At 31.6% G+C, this 15,814-nt stretch overlaps 1 protein-coding gene across 1 annotated transcript in view; it reads right to left on the bottom strand.

Moving 5' to 3' along the window:
• LOC145326548 (CD109 antigen-like) overlaps nt 1–15,814 on the bottom strand; it is a 74,852-nt gene that overhangs the window by 46,583 nt on the left and 12,455 nt on the right. The window contains exons 15-24 of the mRNA XM_080169919.1: nt 11,991–12,143; nt 11,129–11,180; nt 9,729–9,795; nt 8,923–9,005; nt 8,314–8,418; nt 6,222–6,300; nt 5,697–5,745; nt 5,270–5,316; nt 3,024–3,073; nt 1,390–1,490 (exon numbers count right to left, since the gene is read on the bottom strand). Of these exons, the coding sequence (XP_080026045.1) occupies nt 1,390–1,490; nt 3,024–3,073; nt 5,270–5,316; nt 5,697–5,745; nt 6,222–6,300; nt 8,314–8,418; nt 8,923–9,005; nt 9,729–9,795; nt 11,129–11,180; nt 11,991–12,143 (786 nt within the window). The remainder of the gene's footprint in view (nt 1–1,389; nt 1,491–3,023; nt 3,074–5,269; nt 5,317–5,696; nt 5,746–6,221; nt 6,301–8,313; nt 8,419–8,922; nt 9,006–9,728; nt 9,796–11,128; nt 11,181–11,990; nt 12,144–15,814) is intronic.

Here is a 15,814-nt window from a genome sequence, read left to right as displayed (position 1 = left end):
TAAAATAAATTTCTTAATTCCAAAACACAATTTTAGAAATAAAAAGTAGACGGAAGCTTTTATATTTAATACAGCATGACCCTCAAAAAAGTATTTTTAAGCATCTGCAGCCCTTATTTCTCAATGAATTATTAAAAAATGCATATGTCCTTGTTCTCCATAGTATTCCACGTGAGTAGATATAAAAATATTTTTTTTACCTCCATTAACACCGGAGATTTTTAGAGCTAAAGTTTTGAAAAAGTGACTGAGAAAAAGAATTTTTTTTTGTTTTTCTTATTTTTTGGATGGTTATATTATGTTTTTCTGGCAATTGAATAATGAGACACAAAGAAAAACAAGTTAACTAAATATTTCTTTTTTATTCCACCAAAAAATATAAATTTTTAATGGCAAAAAATACTACTGAATGAATTGATTATTTGCAAATTTTAGGTTATTTATTTACCTTATTTATAGAAAAGGATTAATTATGACAGTTGCTCCGCCTACTTTTCTGACATCTCAATTATTTAATAAGGGGTAAATTAAGCTTTTTAGACTAAAAAATCATTATGTTTTATTTTTATTTTCTTTATAACTTTTTTGTTATTAAAGTTAGGATTGTGAAACAAAAACAATTTTCCTGCTATATTCATAGAGATTTATTTGGTTTTTTAATCTTAAACAATTTTGCCTAATAAGTAAGTTTTTCAAAATATCATTAAACTAAAAAGACTCAAAAAATATGTGTAAAAAAATGCTTTTTACTCAAAAACTAAATTTTTTATTTCATTTTTGTATAAAGTTTCTGCTAGTAACAAAAATAAAAGGATTTCTAGCTTAATTTTGCTAAAAAAGTCGTATCATGTTAAAAGTTACTTTTTCTCAGTCACTTTTTCAAAACTTTAGCACTAAAAATCTCCGGTGTTAATGGAGGTAAAAAAAATATTTTTATATCTACTTACGTGGAATACTATAGAGAACAAGGACATATGCATTTTTTAATAATTCATTGAGAAATAAGGGCTGCAGATGCTTAAAAATACTTTTTTGAGGGTCATGCTGTATAAAAACTTGTCTTATCTATAAAACTATAAAAATTTGAAATATCATTATATCAGAAAATTAGGATCAAGGCTGCTTTAAGGAGGAAGGTAAATTTCCTGTTACTTTAAATATTGTTAGCCGCTATAAAGATGGCAACAAAGCCTAGGTTAGTAAAATCTGGAATAGCTAATATCTAATAATCACTTGGATCAAACATCGCACATTTATTTAAATATTTGTTATCCCAGATTATTTATTATTCTATTACAGGTTTCAATCGTTCTTCTGAAAAAGCTGTACAGAGAGAAAAACCTTCAATTACCTACCCGACATGATCCAAAAAATTGTTGCATGACTTACTTTTTATATTGGCACTGATCACAATCAAACTGACAAAACTTTTTCCATTGACATCTTTTCATTCCCTCCGGACAAGAATTTGAGCTTTCTGATTTCTCCTTCACCAACAATAATAAACATTAACAAAGACTCTTTCTGTAATTTTTAACCTTAGGGCCATTATTCTGTCCCGACATTAACAGACATAATTGATACGAGTGTCTGTATTGAATGGTGTAAAAAATTACATATTTATGATTTTATTCGAGTAAACTGGAACAAGATATAAATCTAAACTATTATTAGGCAAATAAAAAAGTGGATCTACTGCAGTTCACGGTAAAACATTGCTGGTGACGAATATTGCCAAAAATCTATGAATTTTAAAGGCTGCTAGCTGCCAAACGGCTGAACGCACAGATCATGCCCGCACACTGTTTTAAGCGGCATAAGAAGGCCTACAAATAATCTGGAATAGCCATAAATCAATAATGCATAATTATCTCGCAGTGCAGAGAAATGCGCGAAAAAGACCTATTTTACGCGTTTTTTCTTCAGTGAAGCTTTCCCTGTGCATCATTGCAGCTTGGCTATTCCAGATTATTTGTAGGCCTTCTTATACTGCTTAAAATGGTGTGCGGGTATGATCTGTACGTTCAGCCGTTTGGCAGCTAGCAACCTTTAAAATTCATAGATTTTTGGCAATATTCGTTACCAGCAATATTTTACCGTGAACTGCAGTAGATCCAAAAAGTTGTTAATTCTACTGTGTGTGATCCCCAACGACAGCTAAAAAAACGTATGTTTCGAAATTTTTTATACAAATTAATTTCGTTTTTGGTATAAGCAGGCCCTTTTTTCTTTAAACATGACGGAAAATAACCTCCACCCCTTTAGCTTTGTATGGCCCGTACAATTATAGCCCAATGCTCACACAACTATTTGTTTTCATTTGTATTCTTCCCAGAAAAAAAATAAATTTAAAACCTTTCTAATTATTGGGCTATAGTTCTAGATCAATATACATTTTTTGTTCAAATTGCCAATAATTTCATTATTCCTCTTTAACACAAAATCAAGTTCATTTTCTCAATACAATTTAAATTCTAATTTGATTCAAATTAATGCAAATTGCATTTAACTTTATTGCCTTTTCAATAAGTTTTCATTTATTCCTGCCAATAGAATGATTTTGAAGAAATATTATGCATTCAAGTTAGAGAAATAGTTACACGCAGTTTCTTAATAAGATTAAGACAATTTGAGGAAAAAGTATCCCAAACTACGTCATATTAGAATAATGGAGTATTCGGATCATGGTAAGAAAACGAAGTAGCGGGAATTGTCGTATTTTCACAATAACTTTTGATAAGTTATTTTAGGTTAGGTTAGGTAAATGTCAATGAATGCTCAGCAGGGTTAGAGCTAGAAATAGGAGAAAAACTACTGTGAAAATATGACGAAACCCACAACTTCGTTTTCTTTCCAAGATCCGACTATTCTAATATGATATCGTACGGGTTACTTTTGGCAAAATTTATTCTCTTTTTTATAGGCACTATGAAGAGCTTCTGGTTTGTTAATACAATGTGTCAATTGTAATAAGGGCTAGGTGTGATTATTATAATGGTGTCAAAAGTTTGTTATTGTTCCTTTGTGTTGGCATCTGTGAATATATTGAGATCTGTCTCGTGAAACTTCTCTCCTGGAATAACATTATATCAATATCCTCGGATATTTCATTTCATACTTTTACAAGTTCATAACATAATAACACACTGAGATTAAGCATAAATTGTTTATTAAAAATCCCACGGCTTAAATCTAAGAAATAAATTAATCTAAAACTATCCCAAGACTATGCGAAGTCTTCTTAAATGGAGAACATAATAGGCTCCATAGTTATCGAAATCTTAAGCTATAGACAAAAAGAAGGAATAAGAAAAGTAGGAAAATAGCCTAAAATCAAACTTATGTATGAATATTAAATAGCCTAAAACCATTTGGGGACCAATAAGAAGCTTTTATGAAATGGAGAGCTCAATCGGTTCAGTAGTTATCAAAATGTTAAACTGTTTAAATTTTTCCCTTGTCTAATATAAGCTTTTATTTGAAAAACAAAAATAAACTCTACTAGATACTCTAGGGATTTCTGACCCTTTGAGGGGGTACTAAATTAACCTTAACCTAACCTAACTTCCATAGGCGTCCAAGGGGGGGGGTAATGGGCCATTTGGCACCCCCAAACGATTTTGGGGGTGCCGTAGGCACCCCCAAAATTTTGTGAACAATACCCCCCCCAAAAAAAAATTACCCCTACCTTGGGGGTGCCGTAGGCACCCCCAACGATTTTGGGGGGGGTATTTACCCCCCCCCAAACCATTTTGGAGGGGTAATTACCCCCCCCAAAATAAATGTTCTTTAAAAAAAATTTTTTTGGAGGGGTATTTACCCCCCCCAAATTGAATGTTCTTAAAAAAAAAAATTTACTGTCCAACCAGTTAAAACAGTTCTTAACCATGATAACAAAAAATTTAATAGTTTGATCATGTTTTATTTGCTTGGGCCTTTATAAGGGATAAAACCAGGACTTATAAAACGCTTCACTTTAAAGTAAAATCATATTGTTTCATTGGTTAGTGAGTTAATTATTGTATTTTTATGTTCTAAAGAATGAGATACTACTATATATTTGAATAGTAGTGGCGCCCTTAGCCTCTAAGAACTCGTGTTTTCTAAAGGGTAAAAAGGGAGGAGAAAAATAGCCTAAAACCACTCAAAGGATTGACCTATAATAGTGTGGAACCATCATGGGATCTATGTGAAGCTTTCCTAAAAAGGAGAACTCAGTATTAAAAGTAATGAAATCTGAAGCTATAGACAAATAAACCTTACTTACTACTTTATGTTATAAGATAGTACTTATTAACTTAATAGATTAGGTAGGTGCTTTTTTTACATAATTAAATTACCCCCCCCAAAATTTACCCCCGGGGTAAATTAGTTTGGGGGGGGTAATTACCCCCCCCCAACAGATTTGGGGGGAGTATTTACCCCCCCCAACAGACTTTAGGGGGGGTAATTACCCCCCCCAATCAAATTTTACCCCCGGGGTAAAAATTTTGGGGGGGGTAAAAAAAAATTTCGGCGCGCTTCGCGCGCCATTTTACCCCCCCCAAACACGAATTACCCCCCCCCCTAAAATTTTTTACCCCCCCCCAAAAAAAAAGCTTGGACGCCCCTGCTAACTTCGTTTAGTATAATGTTTTTTTCACATTGATGTTTTGGGGTCTATTGTTAATTGAGAGGAAATTGTGGAAATGGTAAATAATAAAGTTGTATCATAGTTGCCAAAGAGCATATTTGGTTTCCATGCCATATCATATAATTACTCATTATTAATGAACATTATGACACATTCTTATCTATTTAATAGTATTAGCGGCTGCGCCCCTAGCATCTAGGGGCTCTATATTCGAAGGGCAGAAAAATAGCCTAAAACCATACCCAGACTCATTTTTTAAAAATTACCATCTCATAGCCTATAAGAGGCTTTACTGTAAAGAAGAACCATATCGGTTCAGCGGTTAGCGAGATCCTTCGCTTCAGACATACAAAAGCTTATTACTTTATATTATAGGATAGTGGCTGCGCCCCTATCACCAAGATTACTTGCTCTGAATTTTTTTTGACTGAAGCTAAAGATCTCAGAAATTGTAGGTCTTAATGGGTTGTACTATTCAGGAAAGTATTTTTTAAATGTCTTGATGTGGTTTTAGGCTATTTTTAACCTCCCTACACTAGTACACATATCCTAGAGGCTAGGAGCAAATTTTATTTCTATATATGAGAACACTATAGCAAATAAACTTATTTGAATGTTAAATAATTAAAATCTTACTTGTAGTTCTATCTGTGATTTGTTCTTGACCTTCTTCAGTTATTAATCTACATTTGAAATTAATTAAATTGATTGATACATATTGTATATAGACAGTTTATAATTATTAGAAAATATTTTAACCTAAAAATCACCTTAAATGATATCAAAAAAACTGTAAGATTTGTCAGAGACTTTGTTATTAAGTTTTAGAGTAACTGCATTTGAAATGTTGTCACCAAAAATTCTATAAAACTGCAATACTAATGTCCCTACCTCTAATGTACTGATGTTGTGAGGTTCAGACGTAATAACGTAGATTCTAATCATGGAAAAGCTTTGCTTTAAACAAAATTATATTTACTTTGGAAAATACCTAAATGTTAAGATAACATCATGACGCACAGTCGGTGAAAATTCTAAATAATTTTAACATTTTTGTTTTCACCTTTTTTCTTTTTTCATAATTTCCCAAGCTTTTCTTGGAACAAAGGATCCTGCAAATAAAATATTTCGGGTATAGTCCTTTTCGTAACATCGCCTCTTAAGGGGCGTTTCATCGCACTTTCACAGTAGCTATTAATAGATTATTTCAGGTAAGGTAATTACCCCGCATATTAGGCAATTGGCCCCACGTCAGGGGCTAGAAATAGGAAAATAGCTACTGTGAAAATACGACGACACGCCCCTTAAGAGGCGATGTCAAGAAAGGGACTAATATTTCTATTAAGATTCTACTCTTTAAAGGACCATGTCTGTCCTTCTGTCCATGTAAAATTTTTAATTTACACTAACTTTAAGGTTTTTTCATCTGTGCATGGGTAACATAATTGTCCTTTTATGAGTATTAATTATGCATCAAATATGTACATTATCGTTTGAAAATGCTATTATGCTATTATATATTAAATATGCAATAAATGCCATTATTGAATGTAATAATCCTTGTTTTTGAAAAATTCCAAAGTTAAACCTGTAAAAGTAGCGCCAGGTTGTCCTGATACAACCAATTCAACTTCACCATTCAACCGCTGGTTAACATCAATAAATGCCTAAACATAAAATAACACTCTAAACCTATCTGTCAGTAATTCAATGGAAATTAAATGTAAGCTTAAAGCATGGGATAAATGTGTTCTCCAATATCAAATTTAACCCAATATTCTCAATACAGAGAGAGCTCTAAATAGAATTTGCTTTACGTCATGCCTAAACAAAATCGAGACATTTTTAAAAGTCAACAAAATAGGAAAATAAATAGAGCGTAATTTTTTAGCAATATTCCGTAAAATTGGGTACAAGCTTCCAGTCAAATGTGCTTATTAGGTCAAACTGTTCTATATAATGCGTTTAATTATACTATGAGATTAGTCAGCGTGGCCAAATAAGATCATTTGACTGAAAGTTTGCACCCAATTTCAGAGAATATTGCGAAAGAAATGACGGTCTTAATCCTAGTTTTGTTGTTATGGACCTTCAGGCAACATATAGGAGTGAACTGAATGTATTAAACTTACTGCAATATAATGTGACAAATATACATTACAAACTAAGAAAAGAAACTTGTTAATAGAAAACATATAAAAATGTAGGGATCTAATGGGATCAGACTATGGCCAATAAATTGGTGTACATACATCTCCAATGATGATACACAAAATTACCCCTTCTGTAGATAAAGATTAGTGGTTGAAACGTTTGAACACTCAACTTAATGCAAAGTCCCCAAATGAACCAACTAATTTAAATTAAATGAAGTCCCCAAAGTGTTTAAGCCAACGAATAAGAAAACGTTTATATAAAACTTTGTGGACTAGTGTAATATACAACCCTTAATTTCCACTTTCTCTGATAAAAACGTCTTGTTTGCGTTAAGTCCAGGTGTGGCTTCACATTATTTGACCACGAATATTTGCCTATAAATTTTGTCCATTGGCAGTAGAATGTTTATGGGTCCCATGTGGATTACTTTGGACACATACTATAAATATAAAGATATATGATCTCAACCAATCTGGGGACTTGCAGGGAAGGAGGGGACATTGAGCTGTTTATTACACAAGTCTCGAAAGTTTTATTATAACGTTTTCTTATTCGTTAACAACTTTGGGGACTTCATTTAATGTTGATTGGTTAGTTCATTAAGTTGAGTCGCCTAACGTTTCAACCATTCATTGTAATATAATGGGTAATTTTGTGCATCATTATTAGGGTTGTACATCAATTTATTGGTCATTGTCTTATCCCTTTAGATACCTGGGGACTTGGGCCTGGCAGCCGTATATCAGCTCCCCCTCCCCCCCCCCCACCCTCCTAAAGTGCCTCTAGTGGCCTCTAGGGGCGTATCCGCTAGTATCTTACATATATCAGCTGAATGTCAAAACCTGTTCCAAATATGGCAAAAAATATTGCAATATTTTTAAAAATCAAATTAACTGGTTTTACACGCGGTGGCTTAGCCCTGATAAGAACCAACAATGTATTATGTATTGTATTATAAAAGTTTCTTTACTGTAAACATAATTTACAGATATCTTTTTGGTAGTCCAGCTTCTTTATAACTTGGGTATATCTGGTCGTTTGTCATCTTAATATAACTAATGACTCGATTAAATGACTGTATTAAACTATTGACGTTAATGATTCGTTACTAAGCAAACTAAGTACGTTATCTTTCGTAGGTGTTACTAAGCCGCTATGTAGGATAGGAGTCTGTAAAGGTTTAGGTAGATTCTTCTAACAAACGGAGATTATTACGCTTTTATGATTATTGACAATAATAATTTTCTTTAATTGCTTTTTCTAAAATGTAAATTACTCAGCTGCTATTTAAGATAGACTTCTGAAATTTTTACTTTAGACATGTAAGATATATCTTTTTTTGTTTTACAATATCAGCTGCGCGCCTAGCCTTTAGGGGCTTCAATTCAAGACGTGGATGTAGTCACGCCAACAAGAAATATTCTTTCAATGAAATAATCATTTTGTCGCGTATCTATTCTATAACTAGGGTCTATCCATCAAAACGTAACAATAACATTTTTTACAATTGATTGAAATCTTACCTTTGAAGTGTTAGCTTGATTAACAGAAAATGTTAAAGTATCTGATGTGATATGATTGAACTGATCCACGGTGTAAATCAATATCGTAGCTTCAGGAATCATTTCCTAAATAGGATGCATTATTTTTTTTATTTTATATATAATATTTAAATATTAACAAAACAAGAAGGCATGCGCTCAGAACATATAAAGATTTAAGGAAAAGTAAATACATTATTTGGCCTAAAAAAAAGGTGAAACACGAATCAAAATATAGTGAAAGAAAGATTGTTAAAAAATGGGTATGAAAAAGGTAAAATGGATGTTAATTAGGGTACAAAATGAGGATACAGAAAAGAGCTTTCTCCCTCAAATCGCTTATAAACTACGACCAAACCTTTAATTAATTAGGTTAGGTTAAATAAAGGTCAGAAGGGCGTGGCTTGGATATAACCCCGCAAGGTTAATGTACCCCAACACATGGGAGCAGGGTTTTCGATGTAATAAAAATAGTTTCGAGTGAAAGCTGGGCAAAAGGAATTTAACAAAATTAAACCTATTTCAAATATATTAAATTATGGGAAACCGAGCTATATAGAATATGGTTTGCGTGGTAAAACCTAAATTCACCTGAGTTATGGTAGTATGGAATGTTCTTGACAAATAAGGATCCATATGGATTGTTGAACTCAATAAGATTCTTCCATTCGATACTTAAATACAAAAAAACAAGGATGACAACATACATAAAAGCAAAGCTCTGAAAAATTAGGGCGAACGTAAATTAACACTTGTAAGGTGTCAGAACTGAATAATCGGAATATAAATATATCAAAGTCGGAAAAAAATTGTAAGTAAACTTGTTGAAAAACTGCTTAAATTAACGACTGACGGACCGACCCTAAAAAAAAGCTTCGCTTTTTAAAGATAAATTATAAATTGTCAGAAAATATATCATTTTCACAAAATTTAAATTTCATTATTCTCTCTCTTAAATGAGTTAGATAATTCATTATTTTAACAAGACTTTATTCTTTACAAAAGAATACAAGAATAATAAAATCCAAAAGTACCAAAGTTAAAAGATTAAAAATGACTAAAATACAGAAAGAGAGGGAACAATGGGCTGTTTATTACACTGGTCCCAAAAGTTTATAATAAAGTATTCTTATTCGTTGCCTCCACAACTTTAGGGACATTGATGATACACAAAATTACCCCTTCTGTTGATTAAAATCAGTGGTCGAAACGTATGAGCACTCAAATAAATGAATGAATCAATCAAAATTCGCTCAAGTTGAGTGTCCATACGTTTCAACCACTAATTTTAATCTAAAGAAGGGGTAACTTTGTGTATCATCATTGGGGATGTTCATCAATTTATCTGCCATTGTCTTATCCCTGACAAAATAATAGTTTAGCATTTCATGACTTACCAATTGTATACATCATCTGTTGTGTATATTTGTTACTACGAACATGAAACACACTTGGCTCTCCAACCTGACATAAATAAGTAAGTAAACTATAATACAGGAAAAAAAGAAAAAAATATTAAATAAATATGCTGCTTTGTTTGTAGTGAACTTCATTCTAGGGAAGCTTTTCTTACATCCCGAAATTTAAGCCATTGCATTGGATAGTTTTAGGCTAATATTTTACTGCCGTCCCTAACCCTAGATGCTAGTGGCGCAACCAAAAAAGGTACAAATTATTTATGATTTTCTGTATTAATATTTGCTCTTTATTTGGTGCACACTGTATATCGCTGCATAGAATCTTATGGACAGACATACAATAATAATAATAAAGTAGTTGTGCTACAAAAAGAAGTTATCTGTTTAAATTTAAATAAAAATCCTTTCAATATTGAAATATTCTGAATTGAAAAGATTATAAATTCTGTCCACTGTCCCCAAGGGCGTGCACATATTTTTTTGGGGGGGGAGGAGGGGTAGAAGAGAAAAACAATTTTCCCTCCTAGGATGAAAATAATAGCTAGCGTAAAGGTAGGGGACATTGATTAAGGCAAACAAATGTTTCATCACCCGAAATTTCTACTTCCCCAAACCCCTAAATTGCTTTCATTAGGTAGTGGTAGAGCTGTTCAACACTTCCTGAATATGGTCAGAGGGAACCCCCCCCCCCCTTCTCGTTTAACCTAATATGCACGCCTATGACTGTCCCATATAGAAATGAGATCAATTTATGCAAAATTTGTTCAATGTAAATGTATTGAATTTATTTTCTTTTTTGACAGGAGAAGGGGTGAGTGGGTAATTGACTTTTACCAGGGAGCGAGGGGAGCATTGGACTGTAAATTATGCGGATCCCCAGAGTTTTTTACAGGATCTTTATAAGTTCGTTGGCTTAAAATGTTGACTCATGATGTCAGTGTCAAAAATTTTCCATAAATAATTATAATCTACAAAAGGGGTTTACACGAATTTAACCGTTAAGATTCACTGACTTTTACCAAAAACGACCATAGCCTTGAGTAAAATTTTAGAGTTGTAAATATTGATTAAAAATTAGTGTTAGTCAAACTTTGCAGCCACTATTGTTTAAACAGTTTTAAATAAATTTTTCTCTCAAATTTTGAACGTGATAAAATTTTAAATTATAGAAATTCTATGAAAGCATTATCCGACTGGCCAGCTAAAAAAAAGATGCTCATTAGTAATCTTCACAACATTTTCATACTTTTCCTTAAACAGCAGCCAAGTAAAATACAATTTCTTTATTGAAACACATACCTACCGACCTCGTACAATAACAGTGTTACGGACAGAAAAAGTGAATTGTAGAATTAATTTACGTTTTAATCGTTTTTTACCTGATGAATACGTGTAGATGTAGATACAGAGACTCTATGTTTACTATCATGCCTGTAATATATTTATTCCAAGTATTCCATTAAACTTTCACGTTAATTTTCACTTTATTTCTTACTTCTGTATATAATTTTTTCTCAAAGTTAAATATTATTAATAATTAATTTTAATATAAATAATAATAAATTTTTGTGGAAAATTATATATTTTAAGGTATGTTACGAGATTTTACAGCAGGGCTTAGAACCGGTTCTAATCCAGCGGTAATAAATCTGATTCAAAGTTATACTACAATATGCAATTCTTAACTAATCTATGGCCGCCTCTATAGATTAAGTATTGAATATATGAAATAAATTCCTGATATGGAACTGTATTTGTTTGGTTGTTGAATGAAATCTGTTGGTACATTCAAGATTTAACTGCAGATATTTTATAAATCTTGTTTGCAAATCTGTGTCAATATCATTCAATTACAAAAATATCTACAAACATTTTAAATATCTAAAAGTCTTTTTTTATATAATCTTAACAGATGACGTCCCTAGAGGCCTTTAGGGATATTTGAGTGGAGGGAAGGGGGGGAGTCGAACCTCCACTTACAATTTTTGTTTTAAAAAGACAAAGTGGACGAAAAACTACTTGTTTTTCTACGTGATTATCTAAGGAGGGTGAATTACCCTCCCCTGAAATAATTTTAAAAGACCTTCCCTTGATCATATTGGTTCAGCGTGAGGATTTCCTAGGGTATAATAGACAGACAGATACAAAGATTGACATCCTGTTACTTTAATATCGGAATTACAAAGTGTTAGAAAGATATAATTATGCGTTACATACTGACAGGCTAATATACAGAACCACCTACAGAGTAGCTGCACTTCTATACATATTTTTGTAAATATAATGATTCCTGGATATTGAAGAGTAAAATCTGAGGCCTGTATCCAGTGTTTCCAGATAACATTTCCAGTATCAGATACCAACAAACTTTTAGGCTCAGATATTTTAGCCAACCTGAATTTACATATTTAAGTTTATTTTATCAATAAATTGAGGATACTAAAGAACTAAATACACGTCAGAAAATCTTTCAAATGCATATATTTACAAGTTTTTTAGCCTAGGATAAGTTAGGTTATATTGAGTATGAACACCATGCTTATAAACATAAAGTAATTTATAATGCAAGCTGACATGCCCGATACGTAAAAAAAAATACAAAATATATTTTTTCAAAAAAAATATCTAATATAAAACAATGCTTTAATATAAAATTTCAATCTTGAAAATTGTAGTTATCAAAGGCATGTATTTTCTACATTTTTGTCTGTTAATATATTATATATTGTCTGTCTATTAATATAAAACCTATAAGGATTTATGGATTTATATATGGGTATTTTCAGTGAAGCATAGCAACTGTACAACTGGTCATTTGTATTTATGACGTCATTTTTTTATTGCCACTATAAGCTGTTTCTAGCTTTATTCTTTCAATTTAATACACAACGATTTTTAGTTTCAACAATAATGATATCAATGTTACTCTATATTTCTTCGTATTAGTTTTTTTTATTACAAGCGGCTACACCCCTAAAATCTAGGGACTCTGTATTCGAAGGGGCAGAGCGACTAGAAAAATAGCTTGAAACAATCCCAAAAACTTCAATTGAAAACAAAAAAAGCTTAAAACCTTAAGACCTATGTAAAGCTTAAGCTAGAGACAAAAAATCGTACTACTATATATAATAGGATGTCTGATTGTTAGCTAAGCTATTTAATCTATTGTCATCCTTGTTTTAGCTACATAACTAGATGAAATGAATAAATTTGAATAAAAGCGTACAATGAACCATGCAGTTTATTTGACACACAAGTGTTCTCAAAAACAAAGATAACAACATCCAGAAATGCATAAAATTTAGAAGTCTGAATAAATTCTTCACAAAATTGCCTTCATTTATAGTGTTTAATATGATTTATTAAAGTCTTGATTATAGAGATGCTTTACTTATATAATGCCAAATCGTTCTTTGAATCAAAAATCGAAACAATTCCATAAATGTTTTTCTTATACATAAAAACCGGACTAATTCAGAAGGTAATTATAAATTAGATTATTTGCCTCTTATTGAAGGCATTATCACACATTGTTTAAAATGGATAGGACTATTTTACCAAACCTAAATAGAAAGTCAGAGCTATCCAAAGTGGACGTATGGAAACCCCAACTTGGGTAAAGCTTCGCTTTTAAACAATATTCCCCACAAATTCATTACGAAGTCTAATTGCATTCATGAGTGCATGGAGTAATTTCTAGTAGAGCAACAACTGTATAATTAAATTTTGTCCGTACAACTGTCGAAGTATTCTAGGGAGAAAATATTTATAGGGTGCGTAAAAATGGAATATTCATTAAAAAAAATGGACCAAACTTTTTTTAAAAAAATTCTCTCTCTCTCGTCCTTTTTCTCGTCCTTTATGTAATACATTATTTTCCTGCCACCTCTTATGCTTTTACTCTATGGAAGTTGGCTTACATCTGCCCAAAATGAGAAATAAGACTGGTGGTAATATCATATAATATTATATTACTATTGCTAATATCTTTGAGATTAGTTACATCTAATTTTGTCTTACATATTGACCAATCTGGTGTGAGCTCTCTTCCGCACATTAATACATTTGCATTGTGTTTCATATTCGCAATTAAAGACAAAATAGCCAGAGATCTGAAGGGATAAGACAATAACCGATAAATTTATGTACATCCCCAATGATGATGCACAAAATTACTACTTCAGAAGACTAAAATTATATGTTAAAAATTTTAAACTCTCAACTTAGTAAACCAACCAATCAAAATTTACTAATGACCCCAAAGTTGATAAGCCAAGGAATAAGAAAACGTTATAATAAAACTTTGGGGAACTAGTGTAATAAACAGCCCATTGTCTTATCTCTGGGGAGTTTGTGCTGTTGTATTAATATGCGGTTCTGAAGATTTGGTCATGATATATTTGTACGGATGTGAAATCACACCAGACTAATTTCCATATTTGTATTTAGCTATATTAACCAAATGTTTAAATTTGTTCCAATAGTCACAATTATGATAGAATATTAATAATTATATAAGTTGAGATGTAAGAATCGCCCCAATAATTTAAAACTATGTTTAAAGACTTCTGCAACATTAAGGTACAATGAGAAAATTCCTACGTACACTGTTCTATATGAAACTTCATTGACTAAATTTAAACATTGTTTTCTTAGTTTTCTCTTAAAATGTTGATTTCTAGGATGATTATAATGTTATAATCTCGTCTCAAAAAGTAAATACGTCCATAGAAGAACAACAGATTTTCTATTAAGCTTCGCATTCTTGTTTTTTTTTATAAAGAGTATATACTAATATAGGTATTCTGTTTAGAAATACTTTTCTAAACAAATTGGAATAAAAATAAAATAGAAGTTTTCTTTTTGGTGGCATCAGTCTTAGTCAATTATAAAAAGGGTTGGAAAGGGGATTTGGTTGTTTCAAAGGGAAAACTCACTGTTTACAAATTGTCTAATTTAGTATTAAGACTAGTTTATTTGTTCTTTTTTTTGCAGCAAAGCTCATCTATAAGTGACAGTATCTGTCTGTCTGTCCGTTCTCGTTAGTTCTCTCTTCGTTACTCTTTTTCTGTCTTTCTTTCTCTCCTTCTGTCTATTTCTCTCTCCCATTATCTTTCTGTCATTCTCTTTCTCCCTTTCTCTCTCTTTCACACTTTCTCTCTCCCTCTCTTTTATTTTTCCAAATTAAAGTTTCAAAAGGCTATGCTACCATAAAATGTTATAAACCTTGTCTACTAAACAAAAAAAAAGAGTTTATTTATCTCTAAAAAGAAACAAATATGCACTTTGTTAAACGAATCTAATATAATTAACTTTCTATATACAGAACAACACCCCCACCTTCCCTAAATGTAATCAAAACATTTAACGTTTCACTAATCAAAGATTGAAAAAGTATTGAAGCTCATAAACATAAAAGGAAGAAAAATATTCAAGCAGATAGAAGAAAAACGAGACATACAGACGAACATAATTAATTGTAGAGTAGATGCTCCCTTTCTATCTATTTTTTTATCCACAAAATTGCTTTAGTTATTTTTCTAAACTATTTCCGATCAGAATGTCGAAAATAATCATATAAATCAAACGCTTTGCTAACATCAATGAATATCAGATAAGAAAATCAAGAATCATTATTGAAATTATCTGTAAAATGTTAAAATTGTCCGACCAAAAAGACTTCACTAATAGCCTCTCTCGTTGCATTGCCATAAATGTAGGAGTGAGTTCTTTTGTGACACACACACAAACATACAACTTACTACTTTAAACATACATTTCTAGTACAGGATTATACATTTTAATCACATGAGAAGATATGTTGATTGTATTGAAGTGTGGGGTGACACTTAATCTGTGTCTCAATTTACCCAGGGAGGCAGGGGGCATTGGACGTTAAATTACACTATTACCTAAAATTTGATAACCATGTTATCTTGTTTGTTAAAACAAAACTTTATTGATTTTTGATTGGTTGTTTCAAAACTATTAGTACCAAAAATTTCCAACCAACAATTGTAATGAACAGAAGGGGTAGTTTACTTAATAATCATTATAATAATCAT

This window comes from Acartia tonsa, chromosome 8 (genome assembly GCF_053477335.1).
Source record: "Acartia tonsa isolate MP-2025a chromosome 8, ASM5347733v1, whole genome shotgun sequence".
NCBI classification, from domain to species: Eukaryota; Metazoa; Arthropoda; class Copepoda; order Calanoida; family Acartiidae; genus Acartia; species Acartia tonsa.
The sequence above is the reverse complement of the archived record's forward strand: the minus strand, read 5'-3'. Positions and strand labels throughout refer to the sequence as shown.